Here is an 18,722-nt window from a genome sequence, read left to right as displayed (position 1 = left end):
TTTATAACCCTTTTTAAAGTCTTCAGTCTTCACATAATTGAAAACCTTTAAAATTGTTTTTTAACCCAAAAACAGAAAACAATTAAAAGAGAAGAGAAATAGAGTATGTGTCAAAGGCTCAAAGCAGTACTTACACACTTAATGTTCAAACGAATTTTAATGAAACTCAACTCAAGGGGGGCCCACAACAGAAAAATGGTATTCTTGAACTAGTGTGGACGTGAACCATGTTCTAATGGTCAATTACGGCTGGCTGGTCAAGGCTTTTGGAGGTTGATTAATTAATTAGTACCTAATTCAACCATGTACAAGCCATTAATGTTTCTTAACCTCTTGAAAGTGCAATACTGTATCATAAAATTAAATTTACATGCATTTAATGATGGAAGACAATTGATAAGAGATTTTTATAAAAAAAAAAAGACAATTGATAAGAGAGCTCTTAATAAGTACAATTTGGATCCTCTACTGCCAAGCTGTTGGGTAGGACATTATTGTCAAGACATGGTGAGACATGCAATGACCGTCTTACTCTTACCCGAGTGCCTTGCCTGAGTGGGGTAAGGCAGTTATTGCGCACCTTACCGTGTCTTGGTAGCATGGTCTTGCTGGGCAGCAGAGGATCTGAATCCTAATAAGTACATCTGAAAATGTGTATATATTTTTGGGTTGAAACGGAATTTCCTGATGAGGATAACCATGTGTATTGCTTATAGCTTTAGACGAATAAAGTCTTGAAAGCCTAGGAATAGAATGCGATCATTTTGTCCTACGCATGATGAACATAGCCTTCCTAGCTAGGATATTTGCTAAACAATTTGCAGTCCTTGAAATACAAAAGAAAGAGATAAATTGGAATGATGACAATAGGTGTCTAATATCCTATAAAGCCTTCCAAAGGAGGGAGTCTTGAAGGGTCATTGATCAAATCAACAATCTCCTAGTTATCTCTTTTGACTTCTAAGCAAATGAAACCCAACTCCAATGCTTGGTAGATAGCAGATCTAATTGCAAGACATTCTCCTTGGAGTAGAGAAGCAAAATGATGTGACATTATATATCTTGTTTGAACCTTGTTTTGGTGTCAAGTATATATTTATGCGAGGGGTTGGTACAACAATGTTTTGGAGGCATTTCTCTAAAACTCTATTAAAATAAGTACCAACAAAGAAGAGCTACATGGCATTTCAAATTGATATATGATATGGTTTCTTCTAGATGATTCTTTTGAGATGGTTACATGTAATATATGTATATTTTTAATCTTTTAAATGTAATTAATTGATTAATGTCATTAATTAACTTTTTACCTATTTATTTTTTCCCAATGCTTAATATGGTAGATAGCTAATAAGTTTAGTAATTGCTTCAAAATTTGAAAGACAACCACTCTCTTCAAACCTAACTCGTGTTGACTTGACCTAACTTTTTTGGACTTAATATGCATAAGATTGAATTTAATTGGAATATATTGGAGTCTAGATCCTCTACTTTCGCCTGCCTCTATTTTCGTGTGTGCCCTACACACAATGGGACGTGCAAAGATCGCCTTACCCCTGCCCAAGCATAAGGCGGTCTTTGCACGCCTCATTGCGTGTAGGGCGCACATGAAAGTAGGGGCAGGTGAAAGTAGAGGATGTCAATTCAATCCATTGGGGGTCGATTCTGGATGAATAGGATGATTCTACCAATTCTAATTTAATTTTTAAAATCAGGCCTTAGATAATGTCATCGTGATATTTGAGGAACCGAATTTTACTTTGGCTGGATGTGGAACTGTGGAAGTGATGTTTAGTCATATGGTGGTTAAAGATTCATTTAAACGCTAGAAAATTGATGACTCATGAAACTATTTTGGAGACTGGAGATAAATGTGAGACATTCATGTGAACTAAGAAGTGAAATCATAAATATTTGGCTTCATTTTGCAACACTTGAAGATAAATCACCATTTTTTCAACAGAGTGATGATCTTCTATGTGTCCTCATGGTTGACTTGAATGATGCGAAAAGCCATGGTTCATACTTTGAATGTTTGTTCTTTGAAGGAATTTTTCTCAAGGATCTATGGGCCTAGTGGAATGTTTGTAAAAGGTTGTGTTGGTTTGAAACTAATGGCGTAGCGAAACGGATCGTAGAACATTTTTTTTGCATAGAAATTACGATAACAAAAAATTATACGGGAAAAGTTCGATTATCTTAGAGCCACAATTGAAGTTCCACTTCTAAATAGTAGTTCTTCTACACTCGAGTAAAAGATGGATCAACTTGTTCAACGCTTTGAGTACTCTGATCTATTGCAACAAGAAGCAACACAATTCATAACCATACTGGATTTTCACAAAAATCCCAACAACACTCACACCTCACACAAGAGAGAGGAGGGAGAGAAAACGTGGGAGAGAGGAGAGAGACCCAAAACCATGGGATACCCTCTTCTATCTTTTTTTTTTTTTTTTTTTATATTTATAAATCCCCTTGTGGGGTTGACATGTGCAAGTAAGTTTCTAAAATCAAAACTTGTTTTTTGCCTTTTCCAACTAAAGTTTCCGAAAACAATAACTTGTCAATTTTGGTGAGATTGTTTACCTGCTATATTGCATAACATCTTTGCTTCTATAATGGGCAGAGGTAGAATCTACTAGAGATTACTTTCTCTTCAAGTATGACAACAACAATAAGGCAAGGATGTGCATCCTACTTACCATATTAGGAAAGATAATTAACCAACTAATATTTCCAATAATTGTCATGTAAATTAAACACTTTAATCTACATATATGACCTTCCACATTTTCCAATATCTCATAATGAGTTACAGGGCATGTATTTAAATACTGTCATACCCCAACTTATCGTACATGCACGTTCTAGAGATTTTGTGATTAAGATCGACCACCATAAAACGTTTGAAATAAATTTTAATAAATAATATATTATAATTTATATTATAAAATAAATTTTGTAAACAATTTATAAAAACGCCATTGGTATCAGATTGTTGTCTGATCAATCACAGACTTTCTCTCTCCTTGATATTCTCAAATTAACAGTAGTGGATTCCAGATTGAACATCTCTTTCATTAACAATGCGTGATCATCTGTCCAATGCACCGATATATAGTCCCTAGTATGTCAACCATTGGTTTACCAAAACAAGTGACCTGGCATTGCAACGAATATGATCTCTCAGGTCAAAGGTCAAATGACAGGTACGAATCTCACTCTCACACGACTGACAGTAGCACATGCGAGATTCTTATCGGATTCTTTTCTATACACACACAATATGTGTACTTAAGGGTGTTAAACGGTTCGATGCAAGGATTTTTAGGTGAACAAAAACCGAACCGTTTATTAAACGGTTTTACTTATTGAAACCAAAACCATTTACTAAAAGGTTTCGGTTTCTCGATTTTTAAACGGTTTCGGTTTATCGACCCAAAATGGTTTTGGTCACAGTTTTATTAAACATTTTGCTTGTTTTACACCAAATTTAATGCTTGTTGGATGTATTCAACAAGCCACATTGAAAAGGATATGATTCTCATTTATAGAAAAACCAAAATATTCATAGAAACATTGAATACTATTATATTAATATATTTGAATAAATTCAACCCAATTATTTTATTATAAATTTCACGTATACACTTCTACCAATCCATGTTTGACTCTCATTGTTTTCCAATTTAGCAATAACCTATTATATTAAGGCACTAATGGTTAATTATTGTCATTACATATTACTAATATTTGCTTAAGTTTAAACGCTTTACCAACGGTTTAAATGGTTCAATTCGGTTTAAACCATTTAACTAAACGGTCCCATTTTTTAAAATCAAAATTGAACCATTTAATAAACGGTTTCACGGTTTCGATGTAAACGGCTCGGTTCAGTTTTGGTTTGATTTTGACACCCTTATGTGCTCACATTTATGCAAAGCGTTTAAGAATCAAGTATCTAAAACCATTTATGCAAAGCGTTTAAGAATCAAGTAATAGCCATCATGCAGAATAACTAGTGCAACTCAGACTGATTTAGGTTCATAGAATCAGATAAACAAAGTATTAAAATATAATAGATGGAATATCGATCGTTATCTTGGTAGCGTGATATCCACAACATAGTGGAAGATGGATCGCGACGTTCTTGATCAACAAACGAACGATTACGTCGTGAGCAGTGAGAGAGCGAACAATCTCCTTCGCAGTAGTGTTCTCGTCAAGAGAGAGAGAGAGAGAGAGAGAGAGAGAGAGAGAAGCGGCAATTCACTTGTGTTGTTGTTTTCTTCTCCCTTTCATTCAATATGTATATATGGGGGGACCACCATGTGCCCCCCTTCCTCTAACCCTAACCCTAGTGGGCCCTTTTGACCCACAGCTGCCCCAAGTGGGAGCGGGTATGGGCCTCGGGTCCAAACCCGATTTCGTTACATCTCCCACTCGCCCACGTACACAGGGTGGATCTACTCAATCTCTCATCTAAGTCTCTCTCCTACGTGTGTCCCCTCGTACAGGAAATGGAGCGTGCGACCTAACGAGATAGAAGAAAGGTAGGAGTGCTATATCAAGCTTTCATCTAACCAACATAGCACATCACTCACAAACTATTTAGGGTACCCTAAACAATCCAATTATACCGGATCCAACACTCTCGATCCCTCATGACGAGTAGTGCTGACCCCAAAACATGTAATATGCTCATGACTAAGTCGAAACATAAATAAAACAAGTCGCCTGGGCAATGAATCACATAACATGGGTGTAATTCGGAATAGTTTTTCCTAAGCCTCATATGTCAGTCTGACTATTTCCAATAGCTTTCCCAATCGTGTCCCGCTGGACCGTATCATCCATGGTCCTAAGGGGCACTTCAAAGTAGCGTCATTCATTGTCCTTTTCGTGACATGGTCTCAGGTAGAGGGTATCCGTAGGATCAACTCAATTTGATCCATGTGGCTCACACAGTGACGAAGTAAGGATCCATTCAGTCACTCTTACAAATGGTCGGAATAAAGCAAATAAAGTATGAAATGTATGCTATGGTGCTTCTCCCACTAAGTTGGGCATGCCACTTATAAAAGAACACCATATGAGTTTGGGTCTAGTCGCACTGTCAAGAGCCTGACCTGAGTCTTTCATTCCAGTTGCCTCCACGATGCTTCCTAAAAGTCTCACACTCGACTATAAATAGGTTACACTGACATGAGAAAACTTTGTGTTCGATCATATAAAGGTTTCATCTTAGCTTTAACTAAGGCGCCACTTAGCTTAAAAGCTGTCTGTTCATCTTGCTCGTTATCTCTAAGCGTCAAGGTGAGTTTGGCTCATCTTGCTCACTATCTCAACCGCCACGGTGAATCACCCGTGTGATTGGATCTAGTCAAGCCTGGTGACATATTTATTATTAAATGGATGTGTACAAAATTAATTACTCAAAGCATAACTTGAAGAAAAAAGAAGTAATTTATTTGATTAATGTTCAAATAAAATGTCCATACAAGTAGCAATAACTCAAATACGGCGGAGTCCCAAGTTCCTAATATGAACAAGGAAGACGTCCCTAGCAATAGGCTTGGTAAGAGGATCAACCACCATGTTGCTAGTAGAGATATGCTTCAGGACCACCTCACCTTTCACAACCATGTCTCGAATATAGTGATAATGAATGTCAATATGTTTGGCCAAATGGCCTCCTGAATTGCTGCCGAACAAGCATCGCACTTTGACTCAATCGTAGACAAGGCAATGTAGGTCTATTTCTTGTTGCACCAGGATACAACCCCTCCACCAAAGAAAAATGCATATCCAAAGTGGATTTGCACTTGTCTCTATCACTGGCCTAATCCGTGACTAGAAGACCTTGGGGTCTACTTATCCACAAAGTTTTAGTTGCATATGACTTGTCATGTGAAAGAAAGTTTCTGTACAAGTAGATAATTATGTACTTGCTTGTATTAGAGATCCTCCATCCAAACTATTTTTTGAACTTTATTCTTTTTTTTTATTTTTATCCCGAATATTATCTGGGACTCGGGCTGGCCCCTAGGATTTTATTAGATAAAATCAAATCAAAGTACAAGGGGGGGACGTAGCCCGCCTTACCCCAAACTCAAAAGGACACAACCACTCACTAGACCTCTCCAGCAAGAAAAAAGCCTCACCCGTACAACTGAACCGGGAGAACTGAAGCGCCCTAAAACCGAAACACTGGAAGACCTGCCTTGTCCTCTCTAACAATGCTAGATAGTTTAGGCGGGAGCTCCCCTTGCGACATAAAAACACTATTTACTTGGGTGCCACAGGCCCAATTAGCCAAGAAATCTGCCGCACGATTACTCTCCCTAAAGGAGAAAGCCACATAAGCCTCTAAGGCCTCTACTAGATGTAAGACCTCTTCAAACCAGTACCAACACTTCCACACCTCACACCTCTTCGCACAAATGTACTGCACAATAGTCTTCGAATCCGAGCTCACATGGCAGCCCACGAGACCCAGCCTTTCACAATGGAGCAAGCCATCTAACATCGCCCTCAATTCAGCTTCAGTGTTGGAGCAATGGCCATAAAAATTAGAAAAGGCCATGATCAGGTTACCCTCTTGGTTGCGTCTAATCCCACCCCCACCGCTAAGGCCTGGGTTACCTTTACTAGCGCCATCCACATTCACTTTCACTTTTTGAATTTTATTCTTATTCTTTATGTTTTTATTATTTCTTTCCTTTTTTTCTAAAAAAAGTGAGTAGGATCCCCTACATGTTTGTCAAGAGGATTGATGTTGAGTTTGTGACTACTATGGGATACGTCTTTTACATCCAAGAGAATAATATTTTGAAATTAGAAGATTGCTATTTTACTGTTCTGAAATCTAGTGGCAATTTCTTAAGTTTTTGCCACTTTAGAAGATTGTTATTTTACTGTGCTGAAATCTAGTGGCTAATTTTATAAGTTTTTGCCACTTTGAACTCCCTTCTTAAGTACTTCTCTTGCTTGTTCTGACTTGAAACTTGACTACTTGGGATGGTTATTTATAGATTCCTTTGCCACTCATAAACCCATGCATAAGACAAATTTGAAGACCATAATGTCTATTCCAAATTGACTTTTAAATCATCTCCCAAACAGTTATATGTACCAAAATAGCAAGATGTGTTGGGGTTAAAATTTAGCAAATATTGATCATATGGTGAGGTGGATATGTGAGTCAAGTCAAATTTGAGCACCAATTAACCTGTTTGGTGAGAAATTATTATTGTGCTTTAAGTATCATTTCACATCTGGTTGAACTCATTTGGAGCAGAGGACTAAATTGATAACTATGATTGAAGTGTGAATGTTAATTTTATAATTTTAATTTTTCACTCTGCTTATCTAGCAGGTCAAAGAGCAATATTTGATATCTAATGCACCTATTAACACTACATGGTTATATAGTTTATTTAATCTAGGATAATCTCTAATGCACCAAATCTCTCTTGTTTTTTAGCTGAGAACTCAATAGTGGAGATGAGTACATAAAAAAGGGGTCCACTGTCACAAGGTCCCTTTCACTTTTGCAGCTAGAGGATAAAACCCAGAGACAATTTAATTGATCTTTTCAATCCTCTCACATGCTCTTCATGCCTACCCAAAATAGCAAAGTTCATTGAGGCTTTTTCTCATTCAATTAATAGACGAAAAGATGGTGAAGTACACTGTACACAGATGAGAAAAGAGTGCAACCACATCTGTCAGTTTATTTCTCTTGACCAGGGAGCCCAGCGTCCAGGGTGTTGTCAGGGGACATCCAGTGGCTGAATTGTATCGCACATATCTTGACACATATCTAGAGATATGTACGGCACAGCCCAACGGCTGGCAGCACCTATGCTGGGCTCTCTGGAGATGAACTAAATTCCCAGGACTTCAATTACATTGCACATAGTTTGACAAGGAAGGTGTTTGTCAATTTCGTGTAAGACAGAGCGGTCACATGTCAATCTTTGGCTTCATGTATTTGTTTTTTGGTGAATTAAGCTTCATGTATTTGTTGTTCAGGAAGCTTTGTACAGTTCACGTTTTCTCATGAATGAATATTCTATTCACTGGAAATGGAAAAAAAATAGGAGAGCACAGATGTGAAAAGGAAAAAAATAAAAAAAATTTAAGTACTAACTAAGACTCTATTAATGCATTAAAAAAAATACTAATTACTTACTGGGTTTGAAGTTTTTTAGTTGGATTATTATATGTATGTTTCTGGGTTTGGGGAAGAGGTGGTGATTAATGCCGCTGCTAAAGGGATTTGTTTTTAAAACCCCCAAATGCCCCCATCTTGTGTATTAGATAGACGTCTCCGTGGTGCCAATCTGCTTTGGGGGTTGGTTTACCACATGCACGCCTCTGAGCTTCAGTAGCAGTTTTTGTCTCCTCCACTGATAAACCCACTTCATCGCTACACCAAATTGCCGATCACTTCTTCGCTCACCACCTTAGGTACTCTGTGTGTGTGTGTGTGTGTGTGTGTGTGTGTATGTGTTTTAGGAGGGGGGTTGGAATCAAAGCTTCAATCTTCCCAATTGTTCAGGTTTGACAACTGGGTTTCCTACTCTCCTTGTTTTCTTCCTCTCCAAAGTTCCAATTCTCTCTCTCTCTCTCTCTCTCTCTCTGTCTCTTGTGTGTGTGTGTCTATGAATCCAAGCTTCAACTCCCTGGTTTGACGACTAGGTCTCCCTGTTCTTTCTTTCTCTCTCTATGTATCAATTTGGGTCAATGGAATTCAAACCGTTTCTCGCCATTTAATTGAAATTGTCCATACTTACAATGTTTTCGAACCTTGATAAGTTTGTTTGCAAATTTATCCGAGAGAGGTATTCATGGGATAAGCGAAATCTTTTCCACTTCCAAGCACAACGAGTCAACTACCCAGATTCCAGTTTCTTACTTCCTTGAACATGGAAAGAATTTCTCCATGATATGGTCCTTCTGTTTACTTGCCCGTTGTGTATTGTTAAACTTCCATTACTGAAGCTTTATTTGAGAAAAAACCATAATTTAAATCTTTTAGGAATCGTTAGTGGGCTCAGCGAAAAACTTTCTCTATTTCAGTTTCAAAGGTATTCACTATATAAGACATTCTTTTAATTTAGTTTTAACATAAATTGAACTTCAGAAGACCTATTTGGTGGTGTTCTGCAGTCTTTGATATGATTGAATTGTTTTGATTCTCTGCAGTCAAACACTGCTCACATTTTGTTGTAGCTGTGAGTTGTTTTCATAAATGTCGGAGAAGATGGAGGAATTCGATCAGGAGAAGGTGATAGAGGAATTTGAAGAATTGACAAAAAATACAGAGAGTGTTCAGAGAGAAACCCTCCAGAAGATTCTGAATGATAATTGTGAAGCAGAGTACCTAAAGAATTGGGGTCTCAATGGAAAAACCGACCCTGAGACTTACAGGTCTTGTGTTCCACTGGTTACACATAAAGATTTGGAACCTTACATTCAGAGAATTACAGATGGAGATGCTTCTTCTATTCTCACTGGAGAACCAATTACAACTATCTCTCTAAGGTGTTGATTGGATCCTTCTTTTATTTTCTTTGCTTACTTCAATATGTGAGGTATATCTTTCTAAGTTATAACCTTCAGAAAATTGGATCTCCTGCAGTTCAGGAACTACACAAGGGAAACCCAAGTGTGTCCCCTTCAATGAAGAATTGATGAATAACACATTGCAGATATATCGGATATCATTTGCTTTCAGAAATAGGTAAAACAGTTCTCCACTTTCCCCAGAGTTTCATTTCCTCCCATCCCCGCAGCCGCAAACCACAACCTTCATGTACAGATCCCTCTGTCTTATTGTTGGCTAGATTTGTTAAAATTTATTCTATTGTCTTCTAAAAGATATTCTTGTTCTTAAGTTGTCCAATAACCAGACATGCCATCTTTACTGGACCATTCAATTGATGATTTAACTCCAGTTGATTAATTTTGTAGGATAATTTGCCATTATCTTTGAGGCCATCGATTGGGTTGTTTATAGGGTCTGTTGCTTGGAGTTATGGTAAAAGCTTGGGCTGCCAGCATGAAAATGCAATTTTGAGTCTGAGAGCAGCCACTTCCACTCCTCCTTGGGGCCCTTTGAGTGCTAGATTTGCACCAAGTTATGGCCTTTTTTTCAATTGGGTGATTTATATCATTATTTCACTGTGATTTGGAGGTTATGTTTTGGATTAGTTGTATGGTTCCTGGAGAACATTATGTCTTTAAGAATTTCGGTTTAGTCCAAACCATTTGCTAATGTATGTATAATAGGTCCTGCTATCAATGTTACCCTGAAAAATCCTAGTCAGTAGACACTTGTTCTTGTGATTTTAGTCTTACAAAACATGTGTACTTGGATTCCATAATGTTTGTGGATTTTGTTGTCTTGATTTATTCTACTTCTGATTGAATTAACATATTTCCTGACCTATCCTTATTCAACAGGAGAGATCCTCTCCTCCTTGCCCACCAAGTTGTTGCCATTCTGTTATTATGCTATAAATTTATGTACTGTTGAAGATTTTTGTCACTGTCTGGAAGAATACCATAGCACAGGTTGTTAGACTTGGGATCCTACTGAATCGATTCTGGTGCATCACTATCCTTAGAACTTATTCAATGTGAATTCCAACCACCCTTTAGGGATAACCCATGACTATTTATTAATATTTTGGTCATTGAAAACACCTCCCATCTAAGTTTCATGGTGATTTCCTTCTGATTATCATCATGAACATTGCACTATCACAACTTTTTTTTGGGCTATCTGATCATGTTCTATAAATTATATGATCCCAAGTTTATCTTTCAAAAGCATTTGGTTTTTCTTACTGACGGGGAAGGGAAAAAAAAAACTCTTGTTGCAGAGAGTTCCCTGTCGTGAATGGAAAAGCTTTACAGTTCATCTACAGCAGCAAGCAATTCAAGACAAAGGGGGGTTTGGCAGCAGGCACTGCTACTACAAATGTCTTCCGTGGCTCAAATTTCAAGAATACAATGAAATCAATCAAATCACTGTCTTGCAGCCCAGATGAAGTAGTATTTGGTCCCGACTTCCACCAATCCTTGTATTGCCATCTCCTATGTGGGCTCATCTTCTGTGATGAGGTTCAGACTGTGTCTTCTACATTTGCCTACAGCATAATCTATGCATTCCGGACTTTTGAACGAGTCTGGGAGGAACTCTGTACTGATATCCGAGAAGGAGTCGTCAGTAGTCGAGTCACTGTTCTTTCCATTCGAACGGCAATGTCGAAACTTCTCAAGCCTAACCCTGAACTGGCGGATTTGATTAATAAGAAAATTTCTGGTTTGAATAATTGGTATGGCGTAATACCAGAACTTTTTCCTCATGTTAAATACATATATGGAATAATGACTGGCTCTATGGAGCCTTATTTGAAGAAATTGAGACATTATGCTGGTGGGCTACCACTGTTGAGTGCAGACTACGGGGCTTCTGAAGGATGGATTGCTGCAAATGTGAATCCAAATTTGCCTCCTGAGCTGGCCACTTTTGCAGTGGTTCCTGATATTGGCTATTTTGAATTTATCCCCATTCAGGATAAGTTTGAGGATCAGGGGTTGGAAAAAACTGCTTCTACCTTCATTTATAGAGAATCAGATCCGGTTGGTCTCACTGAAGTTAAGATCGGGAAAGAGTATGAGATGATCGTCACCAATTTTGCAGGTACCAAAACTAACTTCATGATAAAAGAACAAGGGGTTTTCTCCTTGTCTTTTTCTTGTTTCAGTTCGAATTCTTACCATCCAATAGGTTCAGAAAGATATATATGGGGCTAAATATTGGACTGATGAGATGGTTCTAACTATTATATACTTACATTATAACCCTCCCCAGACCCTGTAGTGGTGGGAGCCTCGTGCACTGGGTATGCCCCTTAAGTGCCAAAATTGGTGAATAGTCCTGAAAAAGATTTTGGATGAGACTTTTAGGGCTTAGGATCAGTGAACCAAGGAAACTTTTAACTTTGTGGCTGTTAGGACCTAAATTCACTGAACGATAGAAGCTTTTAACCTAATGTATTCCTTACTGGGAGCCTTCAAGTTGGAAGCTTCTAATTCACCCTTCCAAAAATTGTATGCCCTTTGGGAGAGGACAGTTTCTGCCCTCATTCAAGTTTTTCCTCTTTGTTTTTGTTCAATTATTATTCGGTCTCTGTTTCATTCTCTTAGCTATGATTTATCATTTCCTGTTGACAATATCAACCAGGTGGATAAGATGGAACTAAAATTATTTGGCTAACTATAACCATCAAAATGAATGCTCTCAAGTGCATCCAGGGGGGGGGGTGTTGGTTTCTCAACTGGGAAGTTCCTTTGTCATTATTCATGACCCATTTATGAACTGTTGCCTGTACCGTCTTTGTGCCAAATGTAAGGCATAAGGGTGTGAAAGGCTTGATTTCCTCAGATGAACACCTTGTTTTCTACAATACCTTTTAATTGAAGCTTCATATGATCCATGCAGTGATGGATCTTGAAAGAATTTGATATGGTCTTTGATTGTTAAGACTTAAACTTCTTTTGCCCGAGTTTCCTGTGAATAATTCTATTATATGTTGGAATAGAAGGTTCATCTCTATTTCTAGATCTTTAGATACATTCTATCTCATGTTGTAGTTTATTTGGTTCGTTTTGTTTGTTTGTGCAAGTCTTACTCCTTGATTTCTTGAAGTATGAACATAGGAACTGTTTTTATATTCTCTTAAACATTATCTGGCAGGATTTTTGCTTGCTTAATTAGTTTACTACGTAAAACCATGCATTTTCTTCTTTTTTCTCCCCTGAAATATTTGTTTTGAAAGATTTGGGTAGAATTTGGGAACTAGATAATTGACAGGCAATGCTCTCCAACTTGCTGTGATAATACTATAATAGGGGCAATGCAAGCTTCACCCTCTGACTTTTCTTTCAATATATAAGCTAGCGACTGTCATCCTGCAATAATTCTTATTGTTAATTATTGTAACACAGTATAGGGGGTTTTCCCTCCTATCGTGACTTGGTGTCTTGGAGTCCTAGTATGTTTAGGAGTAAGTAGGGTTAGTCTTTGAATTATTTAGTTATTTCTTATTCCTATTACAAATAGGAGTCTAGAGTTATGTAATCTGACGAGTATAAATAAAGACATTGGGGGAGACTGCTAGTATCGATAATTGCTGTGTACTCAACCCCCCCTTTCCACCATTCTCTTCTCTGTTTTTTCAGATTCTGGTTAGTATTATATTTCGTCACACTTATGTCATTGAAAATTCTAAAGACTCATTAACACTTGCCAAGTGGCGTACGTGAATCACGTAGATATGGGTGAGTCCATGTGATAGGGGACCTAACATCCATCTTACTGGTCAAATTTCAGCTTGAAACAAACAGGTAGAAGTTTTGGCAAGTGAGTTCAAAGTTCAATAAATTACAAGAATCCCATTTAACTGTGATGGAACTGAATGGCACTGCGTAATGGCATTTTTTTATGTTTTCTTCACTTCAAACTCCATTTTTTGGGAACTTCCTGGGTTGTTATGGGGTTGAAACTTGATCACTGAAGTGGATGTGGTGTTGTCTTTAATATGGACCCATTTAGTTATGCTGCATTGCAAGTAGTGACAAGTCTTCACTATGGCTGGGGACACTTCAAAGGTGGTCAAATGCTTTTTTTTTGGGGTACCATATGCTGCGTATATGGGTTTGGTCTGCTATATTTTCCACTCTATTTCCATTGTGGATTTGAAGTATGCTTGTAGATTCGTTTTCAAAATTATTCTTTTTGGGAGATTTAGGTGGCCAAGCTTTTTACTAACATTTTTGATACTGTCTTTGTATGATGTCAAGAGATGAAACTTGTACTGGGCTATCCGAAGAACTGATCAATCTAGCACTATATTTGGCCTGATCAGCTCATCCAACTTGGCCCAATAGATATTTCTGCTGGTCAGAATAGCTGAAGATAAGTGTGGACTGGGTTCGTTGGACACTGCCACAGCCAGAGTAGCTGGTAGGCATCTGCCAGGCCCAAACTATGTAGTGTCGGCATGGCCTGCCCTGGCTGATTGCAGTTCAATTTCATACCTGAAGTGCTATGTGAGCCTAACTAAAATCATCTGCATGATCGGTTCTAGCAGCTTGGGCTGGGCTGTGGTTTTTCCTTACTTCGATGTGCTTGGCTAGGCCTTTGTATGCCGTGCCACTTGTGCCCTTAGTAGTTCCCCTGTAGTTACTCAATTATTGGTAGGAATGGCAATGGGGTGGGTTAGAGCAATGCCCATGCACCTGTATGACCCTTCCAGGTTAAGGTCAGGTTTGGTATCTGAAAAAACAACCAAATATACGGTTCAAAAATTGGTGAACTAGTGCATGTCACAGGGTGTATCGGTTATGGTTTTGCATTATTTTGCAAGGGTTGATCTGGTATGCTAGAGGGTTGGGCTAGGTGCAATGGTAAAGGTTGCTCCATTGTGACCAAGTGGTCATGGGTTCGAGTCTAGAAACAGCCTCTTTGCAAAAGCAGGGGTAAGGCTGCGTACATTATGACCCTCCCCAGACCCCGCATTGGCGGGAGCCTCGTGCACTAGTTATGCCCTTTTTTTTTTTTTATAAGGTATGTGCTATTGTTGAAAGCTGGCTGGTTACCATCACTAAATTTCAGCATCTTTAGACAGTTTATGTCCATACAGTATATTAATCAATCTTTAATAATATTCATATTATAAATATATATATTGTAATATGCTGATTTACCTCTTAACGATTGAATTAAAATGCAGGTTTATATAGGTATAGGCTAGGGGATGTGGTGAAGGTGGTGGGCTTCCACAACTCTACTCCAGAGCTCCAATTTGTTTGCAGGAGGAATCTGCTACTCACCATCAACATAGACAAGAACACAGAGAAAGACTTACAGCTCTCCGTAGAAGAAGCGGCAAAGCTATTGTTGGAAGAAAAGCTTGAAGTGGTTGATTTCACAAGCCAAGTAGAAGTGTCCACAGAGCCTGGTCACTATGTGATCTTCTGGGAAATCAGTGGTGAGGCAAGTGAAGAGGTCCTAAACAATTGTTGTACTTGCTTAGATCAGTCTTTTGTGGATGCTGGCTATGTTAGTGCTCGTAAGATCAATGCAATAGGAGCACTTGAACTAAGGGTGGTCATGAGGGGAACATTCCAGAAAATTCTAGATCATTACTTGGGCCTTGGGTCTGCTGTGAACCAGTTCAAGACCCCAAGATGTGTGGGAGCTGCAAACACTAGGGTCTTGGAAATCCTCTCTGAAAGTGTGGTTGGGAGTTACTTAAGTACTGCTTTTTCATGAAAGGATCCTATATGTATTTTGTTTATTTATTTTGGTCTAATATAATGTTTTGTCAATGTATAATGGTGTTAGGAGGAGGGTGGTGATGATATGATTTGGGCACTAATATAGGGAAAAAGATTACTCCACAGCCATGAATTTCTGCCATGTAGATGACTGATCTGGCCATTTCTGACCATTTGGTAGATATAGGGTACGTACTATAATTAGGGGAGAATCCATGGCCGTGGAGTAATCTTTTTCCCTATGGTTTCGTTTGTTTTGGCATAAAATTTTATCTGAAAAATTTTACTTGAATTTTCCACTTTAAAAAAAGTTTAGATGTAAAATTTTAAAAGTTGAAAAGTATTTCAATGTTTGTTTTTTATTTTTTATTTTTATGGAAACAAATATTAGAAAAGTTTTCAACATGTAAAATTTTAGAATTACGAAGTAAAATTTGCCGCATGAATCCAAAACAAATGGAGCCTATAGGGTATCACTTATTTAAAAGGTAAAAGAAAAAGAGCTGAGTATTCCAGATTAGGATGTATTGGGCTGTTCTAAATGAGCCTAGAAAAACACACAAAAAAACAAAAAAAACTAAGGTTGCATTTGGTATGCATTCCAAGAAATCATGGCGAATACGCATGATCTTAAACATCTGGATCTACTATTTATTTAATGCATAATTGTCGTCTCATCTTCTCCTATTAATATCTTATCTCTTCATCTTAGCTATAGAAGGTTATCTAGACTTTTAATCTTGTATCAGGGAATGAATATGTTTTGAGGATTCAAAATTGTAAGAGGTGCACCTGAGATCTCTCACTTTCTGTTTATAGATGATACATTTATTATCTGTCGAGCCAATCTGAGAGATGTTCAAATCATTCAAACCATTCTTTTAATGTTTCAAAACTTAGCATGGCAGCAGATTAATGTGGGAAAATGTGAAATCTTCTTTAGTAAAAGTACCTCTTCTATTGGGATGACTCCTAAAAGCTAAATACTTCCCCAATTGCAGCATTTTAGTTTCAGATTTTAAACCGAAGAAGGGATCATGGACTTGGAACAAATATTACACATTCTATTCCCAATTTAAGTAGACTAGTCTGTTGGAAAGTTGGGAACAGAGTTTTGGGGGGGAATGATGGATCTAGGTTCTCTAGTTCAATTAGCGAAGTCTCTGACCTGGTCATAGGTAGAAGCTAGAATGCTCCTCTAATCAGCTCTTTGTTACCATCTGAGATGGTGCCAAAGATTTTGGCTATTCTCATAACCAATACTCCTCATGAGGATTTCTTGGTTTGCCCTGTCACCAGAATAAGGAAATTATTGACTAAAGTTGCTGCGAATTTCATTTCGACTTTCCAGGGGGATCATCAACAAACTGCTAATAGTTTTGAGTAGGAGGAATCCCATTTGGTCAATCTTATGGAAAACTAGGAGTAACCCTAAGTTTAAGGTATTCATTCATTCACATGGAAACTATTGCATTAAGGACTTCCCACTTGAAATTAGTTAGTAAGATTCATATCCCCTGATAACCTTTGTCCTTTCTGTAAACATATGGATGAAACAGAATGAAATCCAAAGGTGGACCAGAATACTCTTGCAGTGTTCTTTGCTTTCTGAAATTCTGTTCTTTTTTCTCCCTTTTTTAAGGTTTTTTTTCAGTTTCACTCCTTTTTTTCCCAATTTTGGTTTAGGTTTTAGGATGTTTGTAATTATGAACATGTGACTGTTTTGATGTTGAAGGTTTAGTTAGTCTCTTCTTTCCTTCCAGTCTGGGATTCTTGTCCATTAGTCATTTGGTTCTGATTCTTCTGCTATTGACTATGTACTGATAGGATTTTGAAGGAATTTTTAACTTTCTGTTACTCAACTTAGCTAATCAATTAAACCAAGTACCAACTAAAAGGGATTGGCTTTTTGGTTCCTTTTCCTCTGTTTATTTTACTTTGGACCTTAAAGCTACATCTGATTGAGAATCTATCAACGATGGAATCTCTTCAGAAGAGTGATGCAATTGAGTGGTTATATCTTAGTATAACAAGTTGGTATCTTTTCGGAATTAGAATCATATTTGACTGGACTGGCCATAAGTCATGCAATTCTGAATTGAAACTTTTGAGAATTAGAATCTGAATCAAACAAAACCGGCCTATAGTTTGCAAGCAAGCGCTTATATCATGTATCAAGATTTGCCACTCTTTACTCTTGGGAATTAAATTAAAGAAGCACTTGAAAGTCTTCTTCACATTACCAAAGTCCATTTTATTACACTTCATCAAAATTTTAAACAAGCATAGGTAAACACACTCTCTGTTGTTCTACTGTGATGGTGGAGATGCCAAAAGCATCTCCCTGCGACGCTTGAAAAGGAGAAACATCTGATCACGATCAGGCAGGTTATCTCTGATAAAAGGGACTTGCTTGAAATTATGTATCCAAGCATGCAAGCGAGGGAAGCTATGGGGTTCAACCAATTTAACCTCTACTATATCTTCCATCACTCCCAACCAGTGAGTCAACCCTCCAAAGGCCAAGTCTGCATATCCAATCGTTTCTCCACCAAAAAATTTCTTGTCTCCAAGCCCCCCATGCTCTTCAATAGTTCTCAACATTTCCAAGCACTCTTTAGTGGCTACAGCTTGTTCTTCACCTGAAGTACTAAAGAACTTCCAAAAAGTACTACCCTGCAAGTGACAAAAAAAAAAAACAAAACAAACACCACCATTAGATTAGATCTTCTTCCCTCACAAATCAAACCACTTTGGTAACATTAGTTTTTAAGAGAAATAAATTTGGAAGAGAATGGTAATTGGTTACTTACCTTATCATCGGCGAATTTCGCCCAAAATCGAGCAATGGCTTTCTCATAAGGATCAGTTGGAAGCAGGGGGTTTTCTGGCCAGGTCTCTTCGATGTATTCAAGGATGACCAAAGACTCTGCTATTGGTTTTCCAGCATGAACAAGCACAGGGATCTTCTTGTGAATTGGGTTGTACTGCAAAAGCAACTCACTCTTGTTTGAGAGATCTTCTTCTATGTATTCATATTCTATTCCCTTCAGTTTGAGAGCCCATATAACCCTGTAGCTATACCCACTTCGCCAATTTCCAAACAGCTTAACTTCTTCCATGTTAAGAACTAATTAGGTCTGTATGGAAGGATTCCTATACCCCAAAACAAATGTTTTATAGTGATCGATCGTTGAAGAGTTATCTTCTTGAACAAGTTTGAAAAATGTAATTAATTATATGGGTTAATGGGACTACTCTTGCTTGGGCAATAATCTTCAACTTTGAATGATTTCAATTTAATTAGTCTATTAATATGATACACCAATCTTTCTAGGTTGCCCTCCAATTTTGTTTTT

At 37.8% G+C, this 18,722-nt stretch overlaps 2 protein-coding genes across 2 annotated transcripts; one reads left to right on the top strand and one right to left on the bottom strand.

The window, feature by feature from the left end:
• Nucleotides 1–9,173: 9,173 nt before the first annotated feature.
• Nucleotides 9,174–15,395, top strand: LOC122645437 (jasmonoyl--L-amino acid synthetase JAR4-like). The gene is made up of 4 exons (XM_043838738.1): nucleotides 9,174–9,555; nucleotides 9,653–9,754; nucleotides 10,899–11,722; nucleotides 14,817–15,395. The coding sequence occupies exons 1-4, from the start codon at nucleotides 9,263–9,265 to the stop codon at nucleotides 15,356–15,358; spliced, it is 1,761 nt and encodes a 586-aa protein (XP_043694673.1). The 5' UTR covers nucleotides 9,174–9,262; the 3' UTR covers nucleotides 15,359–15,395.
• A 2,278-nt stretch (nucleotides 15,396–17,673) lies between these two features.
• LOC122646764 (probable glutathione S-transferase) lies at nucleotides 17,674–18,490 on the bottom strand. The gene is made up of 2 exons (XM_043840362.1): nucleotides 18,177–18,490; nucleotides 17,674–18,039 (listed from the first exon to the last, which is right to left on the bottom strand). The coding sequence occupies exons 1-2, from the start codon at nucleotides 18,483–18,485 to the stop codon at nucleotides 17,674–17,676; spliced, it is 675 nt and encodes a 224-aa protein (XP_043696297.1). The 5' UTR covers nucleotides 18,486–18,490.
• Between the last annotated feature and the right edge of the window lie 232 nt (nucleotides 18,491–18,722).

Source organism: Telopea speciosissima, chromosome 11, assembly GCF_018873765.1.
Source record: "Telopea speciosissima isolate NSW1024214 ecotype Mountain lineage chromosome 11, Tspe_v1, whole genome shotgun sequence".
In the NCBI taxonomy this organism is placed as follows: Eukaryota; Viridiplantae; Streptophyta; class Magnoliopsida; order Proteales; family Proteaceae; genus Telopea; species Telopea speciosissima.
This window is presented reverse-complemented; position numbering and strand designations above follow the sequence as displayed.